The 23,877-nt window shown below is 55.1% G+C and overlaps 2 protein-coding genes across 5 annotated transcripts in view; both read right to left on the reverse strand.

The window, feature by feature from the left end:
• The window catches only part of CLCN1 (chloride voltage-gated channel 1), a 45,754-nt gene extending 38,663 nt beyond the window's left edge, over positions 1-7,091 (reverse strand). The window contains exon 1 of the mRNA XM_002711951.5: positions 7,077-7,091. The gene's annotated coding sequence lies outside the window, so the exon portion shown is untranslated. The remainder of the gene's footprint in view (positions 1-7,076) is intronic.
• On the reverse strand, positions 553-23,816 carry CASP2 (caspase 2). 4 transcript variants are annotated; one of them, XR_011387500.1, is made up of 13 exons: positions 23,555-23,778; positions 13,505-13,655; positions 13,062-13,229; positions 12,852-12,933; positions 12,210-12,304; positions 11,803-11,979; positions 11,378-11,519; positions 6,912-7,040; positions 6,677-6,767; positions 6,531-6,591; positions 3,105-3,251; positions 2,846-2,955; positions 2,031-2,682 (listed from the first exon to the last, which is right to left on the reverse strand). XR_011387500.1 is itself a non-coding variant. In XM_002711952.5 (11 exons), exons 1-11 carry the CDS (start codon positions 23,626-23,628, stop codon positions 2,551-2,553), a joined length of 1,356 nt encoding a protein of 451 aa, XP_002711998.1. In that variant the 5' UTR covers positions 23,629-23,778; the 3' UTR covers positions 553-2,550. The 4 variants fall into 4 exon arrangements, 1 of the variants encoding a protein (XP_002711998.1); XR_011387498.1 differs by lacking the exon at positions 11,378-11,519 and having other exon boundaries at positions 553-2,682; positions 23,555-23,816; XR_011387499.1 differs by lacking the exon at positions 6,531-6,591 and having other exon boundaries at positions 553-2,682.
• Between the last annotated feature and the right edge of the window lie 61 nt (positions 23,817-23,877).

The following is a 23,877-nucleotide window of genomic DNA, read 5'->3' on the forward strand; positions in this document are numbered from 1 at the left end:
TACTTTCAGCAACTCTCACCAGGTTCGACAGCTGTTCCCTACACAAACATTTCCATGAAAGTTTCCTCCTACTAAACCCATAGCCCAAATGCACCTGCACACTTGCCTCTCCAGGCATGTACCAAGTATTCCCTAACTCACAGACCACTGCTTAAGATACATCTCTCCTATGCTTACAATCTAGGCTCACTCTAAAAAAACCTTACATCTACTTTGGAGCAGGTGAGAAACACACTCTTCTATCCCAGCCTTCTCAACCTCCTAGTCCAGCCCAATCTGTTACTTCACCTTCCATCCTAAAAATCTAAATTAGCCAACACCAACACTGCTTGCTAATGACTCTCCCTCCTCAACAGACTGAGAAATCCAAGGACCATGCCAATTGAGATGGGCCCACACACATGTGTGTGTATGTGTGCAAAATAATGGACTTTAGCTCTAGGTGTGCCTTGTAGGGTGTGGGGAAAGTTGCAGTGTGAGAGGCTAAAAAAATGGAAAAACGTGGATGTCAGAAGACGGAATATCTACAGAAACAAAGACAGAAGACACATAGCAGTAACAAATATAAGCATTTATTTGGCACCCAATGGCAATACAAAAACCTGGCAGTGGGAAGTGGGAAGGTCAGGATTACTCAAAACTCCATGCTATGCAGACTTGGACCTGGCAGCAAGTCTTCAAATCTCTTGGCTCACAGAACAAACACTTATTGAGCACCTTGACTACTACAGGCCTCGCATTTTGCCAGGCACCACGGGAGATGTGAAGGAAGTTGTCTCTCACACAACAGTTCTTCAAGGAGCTGCAGATACCAGTGGATAAAAACACAACACAAGGAAAAAACAGTACAAATACTAAATTATGTATATTGTCAAAAAGGAGATTTTGTCAAAAAGTATGATTCTAGCAGAGTTGGCCACTTGCTTTCTTCATTCAACAAACATTTATTCAAGGCCTCGTAAGTGCCAGGCACTGGGCACATACTAGTAAATAAGAGACAAAGTTTCTTTTCCCATGAGCTTACAGGGTAGCACAGGAGGAAAAATGAACCAGTAAAACATGCAAATCCATAACTACAAATTGCAGTGAGTGCAATGAAGGAAATAAACAGGATGTAGTAACAAACAGGAGAAAACTATTTACAGAATGACCTGGAAAGCCTTCCGCAAGAAAAGTGGCATTTAAACCATTATTTGAAAAATACAGATGCCATCCTGGAGGGGGCAGGAAAGAGCTCAGCATGTCTGAGAAGCTAAGAGGAGGCCCCCATGGCTGAGCTTAGCAAGAAATCACCATAATGAGGCTCAGAGGGAAGGCAGGAAGCAGATCTGAGAACCAGGGTGAGGCGTCTGGATTTTCTATGAGATGTAATAGGAAGTCAGGGTCAGGCAGGCGGGATGACATCATCAGTTTTGAATTTAAAAACTAGAAAGCCGGAAACCAGCCTGCACCTAACATTTGTAGAGGATAAACAGAAGAGCGCAGGATAGAAACAAAAAGGCCTTAAAGAATCGGCAAGTTTCATACTAGCAGAGACAAGCAGAGCTTTCTAGGTGGAAGCAACAGCCTCACTGAAGCAGAAAGAAGAGACAAGGCTGCGTAAGATCAAAGGGCAATGCAACACGGAAGCACAAAACAGTAACGAAATACATATGTCTGCGGCCAAATGACCCAGTGAAGGAGTATCTGAGACACAGCCGGTGGTGGCTGCTAAAGAGGGAGGACAGGAAGCAGGGGTGACACAGAGGTAACAGAGCTAACAGCAAGGGATCGTTTCTGCAGAAAATTCCAGAACTGCAGACATGAGTACAGGTGACTGCGTGGAAGTGAGGAAAGTAAGGGTAGAGGGACATTTCACAGGAGAGAAGAAGATAGGGAGAGACTCAGCAGCACCCCAGGGCCTTCTACCGATACTCCCCACAAGGCTGAGTCCAGTAACAAAGCTCAGAAAGAATGACCAATGAAGAGATCTTCAGGCTTTCCAGGGACAAAGATCAATGAGGTCCAGGTGTGTGGATCCAGACCCTAACCTGTGCTGAAAAGACTGGATGCTTGGATCCCAGGAGAGCCAAGGGGGCTTTAGGAAGACTGTTCTTCCATAGAGGCCATTCCCACACACACACGGCGCATCTCCAATCACATCTGGTTCTTCAAAGCCACACAAAAATGCCAACTGGGGATACAAAAGAAGACAGCAGGTGATCTCTGAGACACTGAACTGAAGGAAAAAAAGCAATGCCCAAATTGGCCCCTACGGAAGCCCTAGGGGCAGGAACTGAACAACATGCAAGAACTCATGCCCTCTCCCCACAACACTTCCCATAAAGTCCCTGGCCAGGCTCTTCGACTGCAGTCCAGTCAGTCAGCCCTGCGAGGAAACAGCGTCACACAAAAGGAACTGGCCTGTCAAGTTCAAAGGCGGACACCAGACGATGGGCACAGGAAACAAGACTGGGGATTCCCATATCCCTGAGGGGGAGGAAACAGAAACGGTGCATCCTGAAGGAAGAAGGGCTCTGTCACACCTCCAGCTGGCAGGAGGAGGCGGCATCACGTGGGAGGGTGTCCTGGGAACAGGTAGAGGTGCCGGCACAGAGTGCTACAGTACTCAGACATCTCCTTGCACCGGTGGAACTCTGTGCCGGGGGCGTAGCCTTCACGCTCCTTGATGAGGGCGTTCACCTGCAAGGGCAGAACCAATGGTCCAAAGTCTGAGAATCCTGTATTTTCACGAAAGCCGCACAACAGGAAGAGCAGTAAAACGACGAAAATAGCACCAAGGAGGAAAAGGGAGAACAGCCCGCGGAGAGGCAGAGCTTCGCGGAGCCAGCCTGAGCCGACTTACCTTAACCAGCATGTCGGCCACATGCATGTCACAGGCCCTCTCGGCGAACACCTGAGTGAGTGCCTCAATGTACCAGGAACCTCGCTTGGTGTTCCGCATGGCGGCAGTCCCTGCATCCAGAACACCATTAGCCACAGTGTGCAGGACACAGCTGACTTCCCAAACTAGACACCCACGGCACCCTGCTGCACCCCCAGACCCCTGCATGAGAACCCGAGTCTAGGAGTGCATAATCTTACTTCTTTGGAACTCAAAATACCTTTGAGGCAGGCATAGCCACAGATCATGTCCGAGCGAGTGGGCAGCCTCATCTTCAGCGGCTCTTTCCCAGCATCACTCTCCTCGCACCCAGGGGATCCTGCCTGGTTCTTTCCATCTTGCTGATCGACCCCACGATCAGTTTCATCTGTAGAAAGACAGACAGAATGGATAAACATGTTACTTCCTCCCATCTTTCCTGGGCCTGTCACAGGCAAACCCAAGATCCCTGAAACCTTGACTGGAAAGAGCCATTTTCAGCTGTGGTCTCCAATCTATGACTGGTGAGTTGAAGAAAAAGAAAGGTCATTACTCTGCAGCGTGCATCCTTCAGTCGGGGGTCATGCACACAGAGGAGATCGGAGCATTTCCCATTGTGGGTAAGACAGACACAGCACCAAATCAAACAACCTTTATAAACAGATTCAAAACTCCTGAGTCCACAACTCGCTTGTTCAAACAGCAATTTACCTGGAAGTCACAGTGCTTTCAATGAAGTATGCAAATACTATACATTTTTATTCCATAAATAAGAAAATAAGTTAATAAAGATACAATTACTACATGTATGCCATAGGAAAGAATCAAGTTCAAACCATGTGACAAAAAATTATAAAAGTGTAACCAGCTTTTCCCAAGGTCATTTTAATCCTTAATTTCATGGGTTATAATAAGCATCCAAGATCGAAGAGAACTTTAAAAAAGGAAAAACTTAAAATTGGAATAATTTATTTTCTAAGAATTGGGGGAAAAGAAAACATTGTACAACTTCAGCAGTAGAGTCTCAACACATCCTGAGCACAAGCCTAAAATCTTGATCCAGGCCTTATATATCCCAAGGCAGATTCTTATTTTTGACACTGCTCTTTTACTTTGGTGGTGGGTGGAGGACTCCCAGGTCAACAGACCAAAGGGAAGAGACAGTGCTGTTTACAGCACTTCTGCCCCATGCCACATTCATAGGAGCTCACCAGGAAGGGATGTTTGAAGAGGTGTGGGGAAAAGGACTGATTCACTGCTTTAGTAACAGCGTATGGGGCCACCGCCATGTTGCCAGGTATTACTTTACTTTAAGCCCTAGGGATTTCGCAAAGAGAGAGTTCCTGTCCTTATGGAGCTTACAGGCCAGAATAGGAGCTGGTCAACTGGAGCAAGGCGCAGCACTTTCACAGATGTTAATTATATCAACCAAACACAGCAGAAGATGGGCGAGTGCAAGTGTACAAAGAAACAACCGGCTACTGGTTATCCCTTGGACGATTTAATTTTTAAAGAGAAGCTAGAGAGATACAGCAAGATTATTTACAGACAGGGCAATTTCTAGCTACACAGGTCCAATACTGTATACAACTCTGAATGCCGGAGGAGAAAATTTTGACTCCTAAAGGAAACAGGCCCAGAGAAATATGTCCCTCAACAGACAGGCAAGCTCATCTCCTGAATTCAGAGCAGAGCTATTAATCAATAAATGCTGTTGGGCTCTTTCTTCACAACACCCTTTCATCTGCTTTCACTCTACTGCTACACTTTTATAGGCAGACTTCCACCCATTCATTCAATATTTATAAGTGCTACCGTGTGTCACCCATTCATTCAATATTTATAAGTGTTACTGAGGGTCAGGGTGTGCTCTAAGCCTGAGGCCACAGCAGTGAGTGAAAAACTAAGTCGCTGCCCTCAGACACTCTTGCCTTAGTGTAGCCCCTGCCATGGAGACCTTCCTGGAGAAAAATTCATCTCAGTCTTTCTTACTTACACTTCTACCAGCTCTGTACTATTAACCCAAACCTCAGCCGTGACTAAAGGCTTGTAATCAGCTGTACCTCACTCCAACTTACCCAGATAATGAGCTCTTCATTAGATCTGGGCGTTGTGTGTCCTTTCAGATCTGTGTGCCTGTCATGCTATCCTGTCCCTTTTCCCAGGAAAGACTCTGTCTCCTCCTCTATATAAATCATAGTATTCTGGGTCCAAAATAACCCTTACCCTACCTGCAAAATCCCTTCAAATGGATCTCACTTTAAAATCCTATTCTTAGGCTACCCTTTCTCAGATACAGTCTGGGTGTTACGTGTTCTGCCTTTGCTTATGCAAGGCCTCTGAACTAATCTCATGCATATCTGCTTTAGTCCTGAGTAACTGATGGGCTCCTTAGAGGGGCACATTGCCTTCTGCTTTTCTGATAGTTCTGACTATAGTCCTAGTCACGTCATAGAACTTCAGCAACATACTCTGTGGAGACATTAGATTAACAGGCTAATAATATTAGCAACTGGGGGGTCTAGCGCTGTGGCATAGCAGGTAAAGCTGCTGCCCATAGTGTCAGCATCCCATATAGGTGCCAGTTCGAGTCCTGGCTGCTGCATTTCTGACCAGTTCTCTGCTATGGCCTGGGACAGCAGTAGAAGATGGCCCAGGTCCTTGGGGCTCTGCACTCGCGTGTGAGACCTGGAAGAAGCTATTGGCTCCTGGCTTTGCACAACTCTGGCCACTGTGGCCAACTGGGGAGTGAACCAGCGGATGGAAGACCTCTCTCTCCCTCTCTCTCTCTGCCTTTCCTTCTCTCTCTGGGTAACTCTGACTTTCAAATAAATAAATAAATCTTTAAAAAGAAAAAATTAGCCACTGGCCACACAACAGTGTGGACAAAGTGACCTTTAAACTAAACCATAAGTCCTTTGAGCACACTGATCAGGCTAAAAGTTATATCTGGCATTTCTGGGGGACTTACTAGGAGCCAGGGACAGTGCTAAGGAAGCCCTGAAGTGCACAGTTCCCGTCAATCATCACAACCAGCTGATAAAGTAGGTATAATGACCAAGCACGCTTTGCCAAGGAAACTGGGGGAGGGACATCAATAACTTTGCTAACTTTACATAGCTATTAAGTGGTAGAGACAGCTCGACTCTCAAGTTAGAACTCTTAATTACAACTGTTTTCCTGCAGGGTGAGAAGCATGCCCGTGCATCATCTGGGCCTCATCACGCAGTCCCAGCTCTGGACGGGGTAGGGCAGACTGCATGCAACCGAGAGAGAAGGGAAAGAAAAGGAAAGAGAAAGTCCCAGGCCGACACGGTTCTGTACTGCTATCCTGTATGGTCCATGAAATAAGGAGGAGAGCGTGAAGTGCAGGTGAACAGGAAGTACCAGGAGAAAGGAGAAAGCGGAGGGGAGAGGAGAAAGAAAAAGGGAAGGAGATAAGGTGAGGGGGACAGAAGACAGACAGAAAACCCTTAGCCAGCATGAGTAGCAACAAAGAACGCACATCAGAGTTAATAAGCACAGAAAAGCCAGACTTCTCAGAAAAGGAGGCGGACGCCAACAAGAGTCCTGACGACAGGATATGGTGGTGCACAGAGAGCTGACCAGCCTGAGAGCCTTGGGCTGCCCAAGTCCCAGCACACCCCATGCATCGGGAGACACTTACAGAGCAAGAGAGGCGGTGGCAGCAGTGAACAGAAGGAGGTGCCCAAGGGATCCAATAGCACCTGAGAGGAGCAAACAGGAAAGTGAGAGCTGGTGGGAGGCTGCCCAGGAGCCACCACCCAAGTGCTGGTCTGCCAGGGCACTCACCTCCGCGGCAGGCCTGGATGAAGAACATCTTGGGCTTGTTCTGCAGGCTTGGGCAGTTGGCATTGTCAAAGAGCCGAAAGACCTCTTGCAGCTGCAAAAAGAAATGGAGGAGAGGTGGTTAAGACAGCAGGGCCTGCAGAAGTCCTCGCATACAAGGGGAGTCATGACTGCAAAGACGGACAGGCGGGGGTGAGGGGTCCCGGTGTCAACACTTGGCCTCCACAGGATCACACACCTCGAGCAGTTTGCCATCTACACCATAGATTCCACCCTCGACACCGTGCGAGAGGAGTGCCACTATGCAAGAGTCCATGACGCGGTGTGCAGGTAACTGTGCGAAATTCTGCAGTTTCTCTCGCATTTCCTAGAAGAAAGACAGACGCCTTTCAGTGCTGTTCACTGTGGTCAGCACCAGTATAAGCGGCAACCTTTGGTTTCTCTCTGAAACCTTAAGCTACTGGAGGGTAAATTGTTTCCTCAATTTTCTGTGGCAATGACAAGAGAACCCAGAGACCCTCTGAGGAGCTATGGACTCACCAGAAAAATGCACATGCCTTCAGACCCCAAACTCTGACCACAGGTTCACAGACTCACTGACACGGGTTATGAACTCCTGGATTTCATTACAGCAAGCGTTCTTGTACATAAACGGCACAAGGACCACCTCGGAGCTCAGACTGAATGAGTAACACACCTACTCTGCTGCTCTGTGAGGGTCAACAGCATCAGGACAGGGGAGGGTAACAGGACTCCTGCAGTCTGCTGCCTGGGGTTGCTAAGTACTCAGAGACAGCGGTGCTGTCAGCCCAAGTGCTGGGCTCTGGACTGCCGAGCAGTGACGACGGACATGGCCTCCAGGATCACATGGATCTAGCTTTGGACCTGGTTCACAAAGAGAACAAGCTACCTAGTCCCTCAAGGCTCCAAGTTCTACTTCATAAGAAAACAATTACTAGTAGACATTCTCTAAGTCTGTGACAGAGATATCTCATAGAAAGGACTCATACTGTGACTGGCACATAATGTACATATAGAGTCATAATGTCATCGTTTTCTCAACGAAATGGTCAACTTGCAGAGCAACTAAAGAATCCTGTTTATCTTGCACTAATTGGCCATGTAAGATACCACCACCTTAGGCACCTGGGCCATCCAACACAAAGTTACGTTGTACCTAACAGGAAATAATCTGGTCCAAATTTTTAAAACCATATTTTCCTCTATATCTTAAAATGTTCAGGTCTTTTCTCTCATCTGACATGGAGAGGAAACAAGGTTATTTATTATGAATCTGCTGAAATACAATGAAGATGGATGTGGTATTTAAGCAGATCCATTCCACAACACTTTTTTTTTTTTTTTTTTTTGACAGGCAGAGTGGACAGTGAGAGAGAGAGACAGAGAGAAAGGTCTTCCTTTGCCGTTGGTTCACCCTCCAATGGCCGCCGCGGCTGGCGCACTGCGGCCGGCGCACCGCGCTGATCCGATGGCAGGAGCCAGGTGCTTATCCTGGTCTCCCACGGGGTGCAGGGCCCAAGGACTTGGGCCATCCTCCACTGCACTCCCTGGCCACAGCAGAGAGCTGGCCTGGAAGAGGGGCAACCGGGACAGAATCCGGCGCCCTGACCGGGACTAGAACCCCAGTGTGCTGGCGCCGCAAGGCAGAGGATTAGCCTATTGAGCCGCGGCGCCGGCCTCCACAACACGTTTTCAACATTCACCACATACAACCCCGAATAAAATGCATACCTGTTTGGCATGCTGCAGTGGTTCTCAAAATGTGGGCCTGAAGCTGCAACAGCAGCACCGCCTAGGAACTTTACAATATGAAATCCTGGGCCCTGGCAAACGTTTTTTACGATGCCTCCAGGTGACTCAGATCTGTTAAAACTTGAGGACTGTACTCTGTTTGCAGATAACTGAGATATACAAACAGAAGCCAACCATGGTAATGTGAATCTTAAGGTAATTAAGAGATAACCATTTGCTTCAAGAACATGTAATCTGAAGAGAATACCTAACTGTGACTCCTCTGGAGCTGACCATAATAGAATTCAACATAACGATAGTTAAAGGATTTTGGAAAGAGTTAACATACTTGGGCACCTACCTACTCATCAGTATTTTTAACTGAGTGAAATTTGGTCAGTAAATAGAGAACAACAAAGCCCAAACACACAGTTTGTACTTGAACCTAATTAAGAGTGAACCAGTAAACGGGAATTAATCACTTGGGGGGATTTTTCCACAAGTAGCACAGCTTTAAATAGGATCTGCAACTTATTTTTGATAAAATTACCATACTTCTATAAATAGCAGGGTTCTTAACTCCTGGATGTGTCTTTGGCAAACATGTGAAGAGAGCAACCCGTGAACCTTCTGAAGTTATATGCAAGATCGTACGAGTAGCTGTTTTCCAGGTAGGCCCCATAGATCATCCAAAGCAGTCTATGACCCCAATGCCAAGTCACAAAACAAAATCACAAGGTAAAGAGAAATCTGTCACTTCTAAAACGCCTCTGACTCCCCCAAATAAGGTAAACGGCAAGTACAGAACTAACAACCCCATGAAGTCAAGGCAGTGCGAATCTGATGACAAAGACAAAACAGAAAACATAACTCAGGCAGCTGGAATACCAGTGTTCTCTGCAACACTGTCAAGAGGGTTGTCTAGGACTGATCATACTACTTCCTGTTTTTAAATGGAATGTATCTCTAACATAAAAAAGTCTGACGAGAAAGGATTCCAATTTTCTTGGTTCCATTTCTTTGCTCACCAAATGATCGCGGTGAAGGAGTAGTCCATGCAAAGGGGTACCACGAGCAGAGACTCCACGCACCAAACGACGACACACACATTTCTCTGCAGTGCACTGCTGCCCGTGTCTAGGATGCCATCATCACTCCTTCCTCTGGAGCAGCTTCTCCACTTCCAGGCCAGCCTAGGCCTCACTCCCTCCATTTCTGCCCAGGCATTTCTTCCTCTGGGCTACCATGGAGGGCACTGTCTCGCTCGGCCCTTTGGAGTGAAATAGGACACACTTCCTTTTCTGCTGGCGCCCAGACTCCTGCATCTACCTGAAGTACCATGAACTCAAAGTCCACATTTTAAAAATCGCTGGTAGCGAGTGAACTTAGTTTCCTATTACAAAGTGCTCAAATTTAACTCTATTGTAATTTAGTTACAGAACAATGTAACCAGAGGATTAAAATCCAATAGGTCCTTGTATCTGCAATGAGGTTTCACATACATGGAAACAGTATTCATGAAGTGGGCTCACAGACTCATCATCTAATCTACTGAATGTCTCTGAAAAAACATGGCAGTATATAGCTGTTCTGGCAACTCAGTATTCAGTCTACCAGGCATATAAAATCCCTATCAACTGCATACGATTTGGGAAAGCATGGCCTAATATATTTCGAGTAAAAGGAATGGTTAGGTCAAAACCTGAGAAAACACACCCACACTGCATGTTGTTAGACAGCCCTCTACCAGGACCCCTTCTGTGAGAACCCTGGTGGATATCCTATCCTCGATCCCTTCATGTGCAGCAGTCTTTAGGAAAGCTCGTAACCCACTTGAAAACTTGGTGACGGAGGCAGCTCTTCCAGCCGCTGCTTTGAAGCGAGGGTAGATTTACTTTGCATGGCTATTACTGGGAAGCCGGCAAAAATAGCAAGAGAAGAGCAACACCTAGGTATCTCCTGATGAAACTGGCCTTACCAAAAGTATAGCAAATACATAATTACTTGCACAGAAGCAGGACAGCTAAGAAAAAGAAACGATAACCATAAACAATGCTAAACACAAAACAATGACCCTTATCTGAACAGATCAAAGAGAATCACTTGGAAACTTTAATTTCACTAACACCCCAAAAGGCAAGTTTAGCTAACGGGAAATTGCATGGTCCCAAGTTATATCTTAAGGTGCACTGCTTCTGGACTAGATTCCAGCGAATCACTATGGGTCAGCCCTTGTTAACCTGAATTACCAGGCTACATTACTGACTCTGTTACCTTCAGGATTCATATTCTGAAACCAGTAACAGCCTATTGGTAAATTTACATCAACTCTTTGATTCCAGAATAATAGTACTTTTCTTCAGCCAATACATTCCAAGTTTATAATTCTGTGAATAGTTCAGTGACATATTTACTTTTGTTTTAATATTTACCTAAGGGGCATACTTATGCTCAGTTTAAGTCTTTATAAGTTACCTATATAGGGCTGGCGCCGCAGCTCACTAGGCTAATCCTCCGCCTTGTGGTGCCGGCACACCAGGTTCTAGTCCCGGTCGGGGCGCCGGATTCTGTCCCGGTTGCCCCTCTTCCAGGCCAGCTCTCTGCTGTGGCCAGGGAGTGCAGTGGAGGATGGCCCAAGTCCTTGGGCCCTGCACCCCATGGGAGACCAGGATAAGTACCTGGCTCCTGCCATCGGATCAGCGCGGTGTGTCAGCCACAGCACGCCGGCCGCGGCGGCCATTGGAGGGTAAACCAATGGCAAAGGAAGACCTTTCTCTCTGTCTCTCTCTCTCACTGTCCACTCTGCCTGTCAAAAAAATAAATAAATAAAATAAAAAAAAAAAAAAATAAGTTCCCTATATATAGGATGAAGAGACACAATGAGTTAATCCATTACACTGCCATAAAACAGCATTTACATGGATAATTCTAGCAAACATTTGCAAGACTTACATTTGCCAAAGTAGTCTTTTAAACAACAATTATACTCCTAAGTAGCAGCACCAACCAAGAAGTCAGGGTCCCCTGTTGTAGTCCCAGCTTATGAATATCCTTCCCAAGTTGGTCAGGGTGAATCTCAGCATCTCCTCATTTCCTGCGTGATCGGGAGTCAGGTTTCTAACCATGTCAAAGTGAGAACCTAACCCTGGACTATTACTACCCCACGGAAGCACAGCCACCCTGAGACATCAACACTGAAACAGCTGGCTGGCCCCAATTATTTTTACTAGATTGCAAGGAGAGAGGCTTAACAGAGTGAGTGAAAACACAGGAGTAAATAGCTTCAAAGACATATTCCAGCAGGAACAGGAGACGCCCTGGTCCCAAGCACTGCCCAGCCCTCTAATGGGTATGTCCGTCTTTTCTGCCTCAGGTACCTGCGCAGTCTGGTCATGCAGAACATGCACGTTGTAGCCCAAAAGCTTGAAGAGGGCGATTAGAGTACTGTGGTCCACATCCCCTCCAGAGCGAAATTCCAGATCTTTCTCTCCAGTGAAGCGCACATTGCTCAGCACCAATGCCAGGCCACGAGGCCGGGACTGCAACCTATATGCCTGGGGAGGGGAGGCCAGTTAGACCATGAGCTTCTTGGTGACATCACCTATGACTCCCCCTAGACAGACATTTCTGAGCCCCACCAGATGAAAGCAAATGCCTGCAGAAGGCACTAATTTAACAGCAAAGACTTTCTAACAAGGCAGAAACATATGCACACTAGGTCCAGGTGCCCAAAAAAGCGGATCTCATTTCAAATCTTTTCCCTTCGTCATTATGTAAGACTCACCAGCTGGTAGTGTGTTTGATAAAACTCAGGAGTGCAAGGCTTCACCTGAAGACAGGGAGGGCCATCTCCATTGTCTAGGGAGCGTTCCTCAGTTTCTGTGGTGTAGACAGAAAGCCAAACATCTAGCATACAACCTAAGTATCAATCTTAGTGCACCGCTGTGACCTGGGGCTGTGATAAAATACTGGTGTCCCTCCCTCATCTGTAAGCTCCCCGAGAGTAGAGACCCTGCTAGCTTTAGCTCACCACTGGGTCCTTTGCACTTGGCTTGCAAGTGGCAGGCCCTCACCCCACTGAATGACTGAATGGGCTATCTGAAAAAAAACAAAAAACAAAAAACAAAAAACCAAAACTGGTTCTAATCAGCTATGCTGGTGGCCTCAAATATGGCCTTTTTTCATTCAGCCTTATTGAGAAGACAGGCCAGTATTTCCTACCCATATAAGTTGTTCAAAGGGCCAGTTACCATCAAGAGTATTATCTGTGCTGGAAGGGAAACAAGCCCTCTCTAAACTGTGCTGCTAGCCCCTGGCAAATTCACTGAATTACTCCCCTTACAAAGTCAGTCTCAGGGCAAAATCAGGTAACAATCCAAAAAAGGGAAGTCCATCTGGAGAACCCCTTTTATCCCACAATTCTCACCTGTCGACAGGCGGGGCTGCTTGTGAGGGGAACAGGACTCACACACTGGGAAAGGGAGACTCAAGTCGTAGTCACAGCTCAACTGTAAGAAATCAGGACTCACCATGATGGGCCCCATCCAAACAAAACAAAATCTAGTTCCCCCACCCCTGTCTCAAAAATTTCTAGCCAAACTAACCCTGCCCAAGACACATCTGTGAGGCTCCGTACCGGTGGGAGCACATGCTGAAGGCCAGAGAGGGTTGTGAGCAACAGATCCTCCAGGTGACCCTGCTTGGTCTCTCTCAGTGCCACACAGAAGGCATCAAAAGCCTGGGGACCCCTCTTGGGCAGCAGGTTGAGCAGTTCCACATTCTGGCTGAAACTCCCCACTTTTGCCTAAGGAGAAGGAATAAAACATGGCGTCATATGTACTTACTGCTGCAGCTGTAATTCTATTTCTTCACCTAAGCTTCCTAGTACATCCTCATCCTCCTAAGGAATCCTTTTACAGAAATGCGAGTGAAGCCCTTCCCATTGCGTTAGCTATCTTTTCTGTCCAGTGCCCCAGGGCAGAGAGGCAGCTCCCCTCCCCTCAGAAGGCAGCGCAGCCTCTGCACACTGACTCGCACTCGTTCCCACCCACCAGCCCGAGCGGCGTCTCGTCTCCATACCTGGATGAGCTCCCTCATTTCCAGCGTGATGATGTCCTTCTCCAGGAGATGTTCCAACAGTTCGCTTAGCAACAGCTGTTTGGCCAGCACCACTCGATTCTTTTTCAGAGTTTCCTGATGGTCTGGATGCATGCCACACACTGCCGTTATCCTACAGATAAAAGGTAGAGGGCAAAGCTGTCAACTCCAAGACCTGGCACGGAAGAGCGGAATGAGTGGGAAAATCAAGAATAGGACTTACAGTAACCAAGATGGGGCACATTCTACTGAGTGGTTAAAAATCAAAGATGTACCAGCGCTTACACTCTGATCTTAAGGAAATGATATATAATCGTTTGTGGACCATGTTCAACTATGGTGAATATTGAGACTAGTGGTGGAAGTTAAGTACCTTTTCTTATATAGGTTGTTGAGCGTGACGTAAAAAACTTTACAGGATCTCAAGTAAGGAGCAATTTAATCCAATAACAGAAACTGAAGCCAGTGGCCAGGTTTAATGGAAAATCAGACACTCTCTTAACCTATTAATATGAATCATGTTTTTTAAAATGTTAAGTTCCTGTGACAAAATGACATGAAAAACAATGAATTCTTCAAGATGTAAACAGAAATTATGACAGAATTACAGCAAATAAATATCAATGACAGAATCAAAAAGACTTGAATTCATTTATAGAGTTAAAGAAAGTAAAGGTAAATTATTTTGATAATTTATTTTACTAGAGATGTGTTTACTGCTAGGATGCTTAGTTTTGGTATTGACTTGCAAAGAGTTCAAGCTTCTGTTCGTGAACTAAAAGAATCTCATTTCCAAGATTTATAACCTGTGCCTAATTCACATAAGTCCAGAGTTCTCCAGTCTGCTTTAACAAAGAGCCTGATGGCAATGGGAAAGGGATATAATAGATTCAGTTTATATATTTAAAACCCATTTAACGGTGCATGTTGATTTCACAGATGTGATCATGACGAAAGAAAAACATGCACCTTAAGTCAAGGAAACACCACGCATCTCCAGGGTGGATGCACTGGGCTCAGAGAAACACACTGGTTACGGTACAGTCAGAGTACCTGCGAGAGTCGAGAATCAAAGTGTTCCCAACAACCCCAAACCTACAGTAAAAAACCTCTCCAACAAAATCCACCCAAGTCAACAATCTCATTTAGTACTCACCTTGAGGCACATCAAAGCACTAACAATCATGAAACAGGTAAGCAGGCCTCTGCCTCCGGTTTACCAGCGGCGTTCTCTCCTGAACCAGTTCCCCTAGGTATCCAGCACCAGTCTCAGTTCTCTCTCTGCCCACCAGATTCCTGCTTCCTGGGGGGGACCTCTGGCCTCCCTCCCCTGACTGCACTCCCCTCACTAGCCTGTCCTGGGGGGGACCTCGGGCCTCCCTCCCCTGACACTGCACTCCCCTCACTAGCCTGTCCTGGGGGGGACCTCGGGCCTCCCTCCCCTGACTGCACTCCCCTCACTAGCCTGTCCTGTGGGGGGGACCTCGGGCCTCCCTCCCCTGACTGCACTCCCCTCACTAGCCTCTCCTGGGGGGACCTCGGGCCTCCCTCCCCTGACACTGCACTCTCCTCACTAGCCTCTCCTGGGGGGACCTTGGGCCTCCCTCCCCTGACACTGCACTCCCCTCACTAGCCTGTCCTGGGGGGGGGGGACCTCGGGCCTCCCTCCCCTGACTGCACTCCCCTCACTAGCCTGTCCTGGGGGGGAGAACCTAGGGCCTCCCTCCCCTGACACTGCACTCCCCTCACTAGCCTGTCCTGGGGGGACCTCGGGTCTCCCTCCCCTGACACTGCACTCCCCTCACTAGCCTGTCCTGGGGGGGGGGGGGACCTAGGGCCTCCCTCCCCTGACACTGCACTCCCCTCACTAGCCTGTCCTGGGGGGGACCTCGGGCCTCCCTCCCCTGACACTGCACTCCCCTCACTAGCCTGTCCTTGGGGGGGGGGACTCGGGCCTGCCCTCCCCTGACACTGCACTCCCCTCACTAGCCTGTCCTGGGGGGACCTCGGGCCTCCCTCCCCTGACTGCACTCCCCTCACTAGCCTGTCCTGGGGGGGACCTCGGGCCTCCCTCCCCTGACACTGCACTCCCCTCACTAGCCTGTCCTGGGGGGGACCTCGGGCCTCCCTCCCCTGACTGCACTCCCCTCACCAGCCTGTTCTGGGGGGACCTCGGGCCTCCCTCCCCTGACTGCACTCCCCTCACCAGCCTGTCCTGGGGGAGACCTCGAGCCTCCCTCCCCTGACACTGCACTCCCCTCACCAGCCTGTCCTGGGGGGGGGGGACTCGGGCCTCCCTCTCCTGACACTGCACTCCCCTCACTAGCCTGTCCTGGGGGGGACCTCGGGCCTCCCTCCCCTGACTGCACTCCCCTCACTAGCCTGTCCTGGAGGGGGGACCTCGGGCCTCCCTCCCCTGACTGCACTCCCCTCATTAGCCTGTCCTGGGGGGACCTCGGGCCTCCCTCCCCTGACACTGCACTCCCCTCACTAGCCTCTCCTGGGGGGACCTCGGGTCTCCCTCCCCTGACACTGCACTCCCCTCACTAGCCTCTCCTGGGGGAACCTCGGGCCTCCCTCCCCTGACTGCACTCCCCTCACTAGCCTGTCCTGGGGGGGACCTCGGGCCTCCCTCCCCTGACACTGCACTCCCCTCACTAGCCTGTCCTTGGGGGGGGGGGGGACTCAGGCCTGCCCTCCCCTGACACTGCACTCCCCTCACTAGCCTGTCCTGGGGGGGACCTCGGGCCTCCCTCCCCTGATTGCACTCCCCTCACTAGCCTGTCCTGGGGGGGGGACCTCGGGCCTCCCTCCCCTGACTGCACTCCCCTCACTAGCCTGTCCTGGGGGGGACCTCTGGCCTCCCTCCCCTGACTGCACTCCCCTCACTAGCCTCTCCTGGGGGGACCTCGGGCCTCCCTCCCCTGACACTGCACTCCCCTCACTAGCCTGTCCTGGGGGGGACCTCGGGCCTCCCTCCCCTGACTGCACTCCCCTCACCAGCCTGTTCTGGGGGGACCTCGGGCCTCCCTCCCCTGACTGCACTCCCCTCACCAGCCTGTCCTGGGGGGGACCTCGGGCCTCCCTCCCCTGACACTGCACTCCCCTCACTAGCCTGTCCTGGGTGGACCTCATACCTCCCTCCCCTGACTGCACTCCCCTCACCAGCCTGTTCTGGGGGGACCTCGGGCCTCCCTCCCCTGACTGCACTCCCCTCACCAGCCTGTCCTGGGGGGGACCTCGGGCCTCCCTCCCCTGACACTGCACTCCCCTCACTAGCCTGCCCTGGGTGGGACCTCATACCTCCCTCCCCTGACTGCACTCCCCTCACCAGCCTGTTCTGGGGGGACCTCGGGCCTCCCTCCCCTGACTGCACTCCCCTCACCAGCCTGTCCTGGGGGGGACCTCGGGCCTCCCTCCCCTGACACTGCACTCCCCTCACTAGCCTGTCCTGGGGGGGACCTCGGGCCTCCCTCCCCTGACACTGCACTCCCCTCACTAGCCTGTTCTGGGGAGACCTCGGGCCTCCCTCCCCTGACTGCACTCCCCTCACTAGCCTGTCCTGGGGGGGACCCTTGGCCTCCCTCCCCTGACTGCACTCCCCTCACTAGCCTCTCCTGGGGGGACCTCGGGCCTCCCTCCCCTGACACTGCACTCCCCTCACTAGCCTGTCCTGGGGGGGACCTCGGGCCTCCCTCCCCTGACTGCACTCCCCTCACCAGCCTGTTCTGGGGGGACCTCGGGCCTCCCTCCCCTGACTGCACTCCCCTCACCAGCCTGTCCTGGGGGAGACCTCGGGCCTCCCTCCCCTGACTGCACTCCCCTCACTAGCCTGTCCTGGGGGGGGGGGACTCGGGCCTCCCTCCCCTGACACTGCACTCCCCTCACTAGCCTGTCCTGGGGGGGACCTCGGGCCTCCCTCCCCTGACTGCACTCCCCTCACTAGCCTGTCCTGGGGGGGGGACCTCGGGCCTCCCTCCCCTGACTGCACTCCCCTCATTAGCCTGTCCTGGGGGGACCTCGGGCCTCCCTCCCCTGACACTGCACTCCCCTCACTAGCCTCTCCTGGGGGGACCTCGGGCCTCCCTCCCCTGACTGCACTCCCCTCACTAGCCTCTCCTGGGGGGGAGAACCTAGGGCCTCCCTCCCCTGACACTGCACTCCCCTCACTAGCCTGTCCTGGGGGGACCTCGGGTCTCCCTCCCCTGACACTGCACTCCCCTCACTAGCCTGTCCTGGGGGGGACCTCGGGCCTCCCTCCCCTGACACTGCACTCCCCTCACTAGCCTTCCTGGGGGGACCTCGGGCCTCCCTCCCCTGACTGCACTCCCCTCACCAGCCTGTCCTGGGGGGGACCTCGGACCTCCCTCCCCTGACACTGCACTCCCCTCACTAGCCTGTCCTGGGGGGGGGGGACTCGGGCCTGCCCTCCCCTGACACTGCACTCCCCTCACTAGCCTGTCCTGGGGGGGACCTCGGGCCTCCCTCCCCTGACTGCACTCCCCTCACTAGCCTGTCCTGGGGGGGGGACCTCGGGCCTCCCTCCCCTGACTGCACTCCCCTCATTAGCCTGTCCTGGGGGGACCTCGGGCCTCCCTCCCCTGACACTGCACTCCCCTCACTAGCCTCTCCTGGGGGGACCTCGGGCCTCCCTCCCCTGACACTGCACTCCCCTCACTAGCCTCTCCTGGGGGGGAGAACCTAGGGCCTCCCTCCCCTGACACTGCACTCCCCTCACTAGCCTGTCCTGGGGGGACCTCGGGTCTCCCTCCCCTGACACTGCACTCCCCTCACTAGCCTGTCCTGGGGGGGACCTCGGGCCTCCCTCCCCTGACACTGCACTCCCCTCACTAGCCTTCCTGGGGGGACCTCGGGCCTCCCTCCCCTGACTGCACTCCCCTCACCAGCCTGTCCTGGGGGGGACCTCGGACCTCCCTCCCCTGACACTGCACTCCCCTCACTAGCCTGTCCTGGGGGGGGGGGACTCGGGCCTGCCCTCCCCTGACACTGCACTCCCCTCACTAGCCTGTCCTGGGGGGGACCTCGGGCCTCCCTCCCCTGACTGCACTCCCCTCACTAGCCTGCCCTGGGTGGGACCTCATACCTCCCTCCCCTGACTGCACTCCCCTCACCAGCCTGTTCTGGGGGGACCTCGGGCCTCCCTCCCCTGACTGCACTCCCCTCACCAGCCTGTCCTGGGGGGGACCTCGGGCCTCCCTCCCCTGACACTGCACTCCCCTCACTAGCCTGCCCTGGGTGGGACCTCATACCTCCCTCCCCTGACTGCACTCCCCTCACCAGCCTGTTCTGGGGGGACCTCGGGCCTCCCTCCCCTGACTGCACTCCCCTCACCAGCCTGTCCTGGGGGGGACCTCGGGCCTCCCTCCCCTGACACTGCACTCCCCTCACTAGCCTGTCCTGGGGGGGACCTCGGGCCTCCCTCCCCTGACACTGCACTCCCCTCACTAGCCTGTTCTGGGGAGACCTCGGGCCTCCCTCCCCTGACTGCACTCCCCTCACTAGCCTGTCCTGGGGGGGACCCTTGGCCTCCCTCCCCTGACTGCACTCCCCTCACTAGCCTCTCCTGGGGGGACCTCGGGCCTCCCTCCCCTGACACTGCACTCCCCTCACTAGCCTGTCCTGGGGGGGACCTCGGGCCTCCCTCCCCTGACTGCACTCCCCTCACCAGCCTGTTCTGGGGGGACCTCGGGCCTCCCTCCCCTGACTGCACTCCCCTCACCAGCCTGTCCTGGGGGAGACCTCGGGCCTCCCTCCCCTGACTGCACTCCCCTCACTAGCCTGTCCTGGGGGGGGGGGACTCGGGCCTCCCTCCCCTGACACTGCACTCCCCTCACTAGCCTGTCCTGGGGGGGACCTCGGGCCTCCCTCCCCTGACTGCACTCCCCTCACCAGCCTGTCCTGGGGGGGACCTCGGGCCTCCCTCCCCTGACTGCACTCCCCTCACCAGCCTGTCCTGGGGGAGACCTCGGGCCTCCCTCCCCTGACTGCACTCCCCTCACTAGCCTGTCCTGGGGGGGGGGGACTCGGGCCTCCCTCCCCTGACACTGCACTCCCCTCACTAGCCTGTCCTGGGGGGGACCTCGGGCCTCCCTCCCCTGACTGCACTCCCCTCACCAGCCTGTCCTGGGGGGGACCTCGGGCCTCCCTCCCCTGACACTGCACTCCCCTCACTAGCCTGTCCTGGGGGGGACCTCGGGCCTCCCTCCCCTGATTGCACTCCCCTCACTAGCCTGTCCTGGGGGGGGGACCTCGGGCCTCCCTCCCCTGACTGCACTCCCCTCACTAGCCTGTCCTGGGGGGGACCTCTGGCCTCCCTCCCCTGACTGCACTCCCCTCACTAGCCTCTCCTGGGGGGACCTCGGGCCTCCCTTCCCTGACACTGCACTCCCCTCACTAGCCTGTCCTGGGGGGGACCTCGGGCCTCCCTCCCCTGACTGCACTCCCCTCACCAGCCTGTTCTGGGGGGACCTCGGGCCTCCCTCCCCTGACTGCACTCCCCTCACCAGCCTGTCCTGGGGGGGACCTCGGGCCTCCCTCCCCTGACACTGCACTCCCCTCACTAGCCTGTCCTGGGTGGACCTCATACCTCCCTCCCCTGACTGCACTCCCCTCACCAGCCTGTTCTGGGGGGACCTCGGGCCTCCCTCCCCTGACTGCACTCCCCTCACCAGCCTGTCCTGGGGGGGACCTCGGGCCTCCCTCCCCTGACACTGCACTCCCCTCACTAGCCTGCCCTGGGTGGGACCTCATACCTCCCTCCCCTGACTGCACTCCCCTCACCAGCCTGTTCTGGGGGGACCTCGGGCCTCCCTCCCCTGACTGCACTCCCCTCACCAGCCTGTCCTGGGGGGGACCTCGGGCCTCCCTCCCCTGACACTGCACTCCCCTCACTAGCCTGTCCTGGGGGGGACCTCGGGCCTCCCTCCCCTGACACTGCACTCCCCTCACTAGCCTGTTCTGGGGAGACCTCGGGCCTCCCTCCCCTGACTGCACTCCCCTCACTAGCCTGTCCTGGGGGGGACCCTTGGCCTCCCTCCCCTGACTGCACTCCCCTCACTAGCCTCTCCTGGGGGGACCTCGGGCCTCCCTCCCCTGACACTGCACTCCCCTCACTAGCCTGTCCTGGGGGGGACCTCGGGCCTCCCTCCCCTGACTGCACTCCCCTCACCAGCCTGTTCTGGGGGGACCTCGGGCCTCCCTCCCCTGACTGCACTCCCCTCACCAGCCTGTCCTGGGGGAGACCTCGGGCCTCCCTCCCCTGACTGCACTCCCCTCACTAGCCTGTCCTGGGGGGGGGGGACTCGGGCCTCCCTCCCCTGACACTGCACTCCCCTCACTAGCCTGTCCTGGGGGGGACCTCGGGCCTCCCTCCCCTGACTGCACTCCCCTCACTAGCCTGTCCTGGGGGGGGGACCTCGGGCCTCCCTCCCCTGACTGCACTCCCCTCATTAGCCTGTCCTGGGGGGACCTCGGGCCTCCCTCCCCTGACACTGCACTCCCCTCACTAGCCTCTCCTGGGGGGACCTCGGGCCTCCCTCCCCTGACTGCACTCCCCTCACTAGCCTCTCCTGGGGGGGAGAACTGCACTCCCCTCACTAGCCTGTCCTGGGGGGACCTCGGGTCTCCCTCCCCTGACACTGCACTCCCCTCACTAGCCTGTCCTGGGGGGGACCTCGGGCCTCCCTCCCCTGACACTGCACTCCCCTCACTAGCCTTCCTGGGGGGACCTCGGGCCTCCCTCCCCTGACTGCACTCCCCTCACCAGCCTGTCCTGGGGGGGACCTCGGACCTCCCTCCCCTGACACTGCACTCCCCTCACTAGCCTGTCCTGGGGGGGGGGGACTCGGGCCTGCCCTCCCCTGACACTGCACTCCCCTCACTAGCCTGTCCTGGGGGGGACCTCGGGCCTCCCTCCCCTGACTGCACTCCCCTCACTAGCCTGTCCTGGGGGGGGGACCTCGGGCCTCCCTCCCCTGACTGCACTCCCCTCATTAGCCTGTCCTGGGGGGACCTCGGGCCTCCCTCCCCTGACACTGCACTCCCCTCACTAGCCTCTCCTGGGGGGACCTCGGGCCTCCCTCCCCTGACACTGCACTCCCCTCACTAGCCTCTCCTGGGGGGGAGAACCTAGGGCCTCCCTCCCCTGACACTGCACTCCCCTCACTAGCCTGTCCTGGGGGGACCTCGGGTCTCCCTCCCCTGACACTGCACTCCCCTCACTAGCCTGTCCTGGGGGGGACCTCGGGCCTCCCTCCCCTGACACTGCACTCCCCTCACTAGCCTTCCTGGGGGGACCTCGGGCCTCCCTCCCCTGACTGCACTCCCCTCACCAGCCTGTCCTGGGGGGGACCTCGGACCTCCCTCCCCTGACACTGCACTCCCCTCACTAGCCTGTCCTGGGGGGGGGGGACTCGGGCCTGCCCTCCCCTGACACTGCACTCCCCTCACTAGCCTGTCCTGGGGGGGACCTCGGGCCTCCCTCCCCTGACTGCACTCCCCTCACTAGCCTGTCCTGGGGGGGACCTCGGGCCTCCCTCCCCTGACTGCACTCCCCTCACTAGCCTGTCCTGGGGGGGACCTCGGGCCTCCCTCCCCTGACTGCACTCCCCTCACTAGCCTCTCCTGGGGGGACCTCGGGCCTCCCTCCCCTGACACTGCACTCCCCTCACTAGCCTGTCCTGGGGGGGACCTCGGGCCTCCCTCCCCTGACTGCACTCCCCTCACCAGCCTGTTCTGGGGGGACCTCGGGCCTCCCTCCCCTGACTGCACTCCCCTCACCAGCCTGTCCTGGGGGGGACCTCGGGCCTCCCTCCCCTGACTGCACTCCCCTCACCAGCCTGTTCTGGGGGGACCTCGGGCCTCCCTCCCCTGACTGCACTCCCCTCACTAGCCTGTCCTGGGGGGGACCTCGGGCCTCCCTCCCCTGACTGCACTCCCCTCACCAGCCTGTCCTGGAGGGGACCTCGGGCCTCCCTCCCCTGACTGCACTCCCCTCACTAGCCTGTCCTGGGGGGGACCTCGGGCCTCCCTCCCCTGACACTGCACTCCCCTCACTAGCCTGTTCTGGGGGGACCTCGGGCCTCCCTCCCCTGACTGCACTCCCCTCACTAGCCTGTCCTGGGGGGGGGACCTCGGGCCTCCCTCCCCTGACTGCACTCCCCTCACCAGCCTGTCCTGGGGGGGGACCTCGGGCCTCCCTCCCCTGACTGCACTCCCCTCACTAGCCAGTCCTGGGCCATCGCATGCACACTCAGAACTCAGTAATTCACTCCCCAACTAACCCTCAAGTTCTAGCCCTGAATCTTCACCCGACACCCTGAGTTTGAACCCGAAGGACTGTCTTCTCTCTGCACACTTGCTCCTTCGAGCACAGCCTTACATTTTAACTCTCCCACAGTGGCCAATCATCCAAAACTTAAGGACACACTTCGCAGGGGAGGGGGGAGGAGAGAACGCGAAGGGCAGAAGAATCCTAAAGTCTTGATGTCCTCAAGGTTCCCGTACCGACGTCCCACGTTATTCTGCTGGGTCTGGACCAGAGAGCACTAAGACACGTCCTCCTGGGCGACGTCCGCCACGGAACAAAGACGTGGGCACGCAAGTCCTACAGGGAGCCCCGGGAGCCCCTCGTGCTGCGCAAACTGCACCCCAAAGCCTGTGCGGCCGTCATCATGCGCAAAGCCAAGCGGGTTCGGACACAGTCGATCCAGCCCGGACAGCTCGAGCGCCTCGGGGCAGAGGACGTGCTCCTCCGAGGCAGCCGGGGGAGAGGATGCGGCGCCCAGAGCAGCACCAGAGAGAGGGACCCTCACTCGGGGCCCCGCGGGGCTGGACAAAGCCTGCGAGTCGACAAGGCCGAGAGGCCCGGGCGAGAACGTGCCGGGGCTCGGGTCGTACGGGGTCTCGGCTGGGCCAGCAGGGTGGGCTCGGCTGTCTGCAGAGGCCCCGAGGGGACCCGCGTTCTCCTCTCCTGTTCCCCATCAACCCCCCCTGAGACCCTCGCCCACTCACCTGCGCCCCCTGTCAGCGGCCAGCAGCCCCTTTTGCTGCAGGCTGGCCCGGGACCCCGCGCTCGGCGCCGCCATTTCCCGCTTTTCCCGGGCTGTGCACGTACCGCCCACAACCCAAACAAACCCCCGGCCGTCGCTTCCTCTGCATCCCTCCCCCGGCCGGAGGCGCACCCCGCGCCTGCGCCCTACAAACGCCCTGATCCTCCCCGACACCAGGCCGGCTCCGCCCCCGCCGTCCCTGGTACGAGCGCAGGCCCCGGAGCTCTCGCGGGGACCGCGCCGTCCAATGGGATGCGAGAAGGCGCTCGGCGGAAGGGGAAGGGG

Source organism: Oryctolagus cuniculus, chromosome 3 (assembly GCF_964237555.1).
Source record: "Oryctolagus cuniculus chromosome 3, mOryCun1.1, whole genome shotgun sequence".
NCBI classification, from domain to species: domain Eukaryota; kingdom Metazoa; phylum Chordata; class Mammalia; order Lagomorpha; family Leporidae; genus Oryctolagus; species Oryctolagus cuniculus.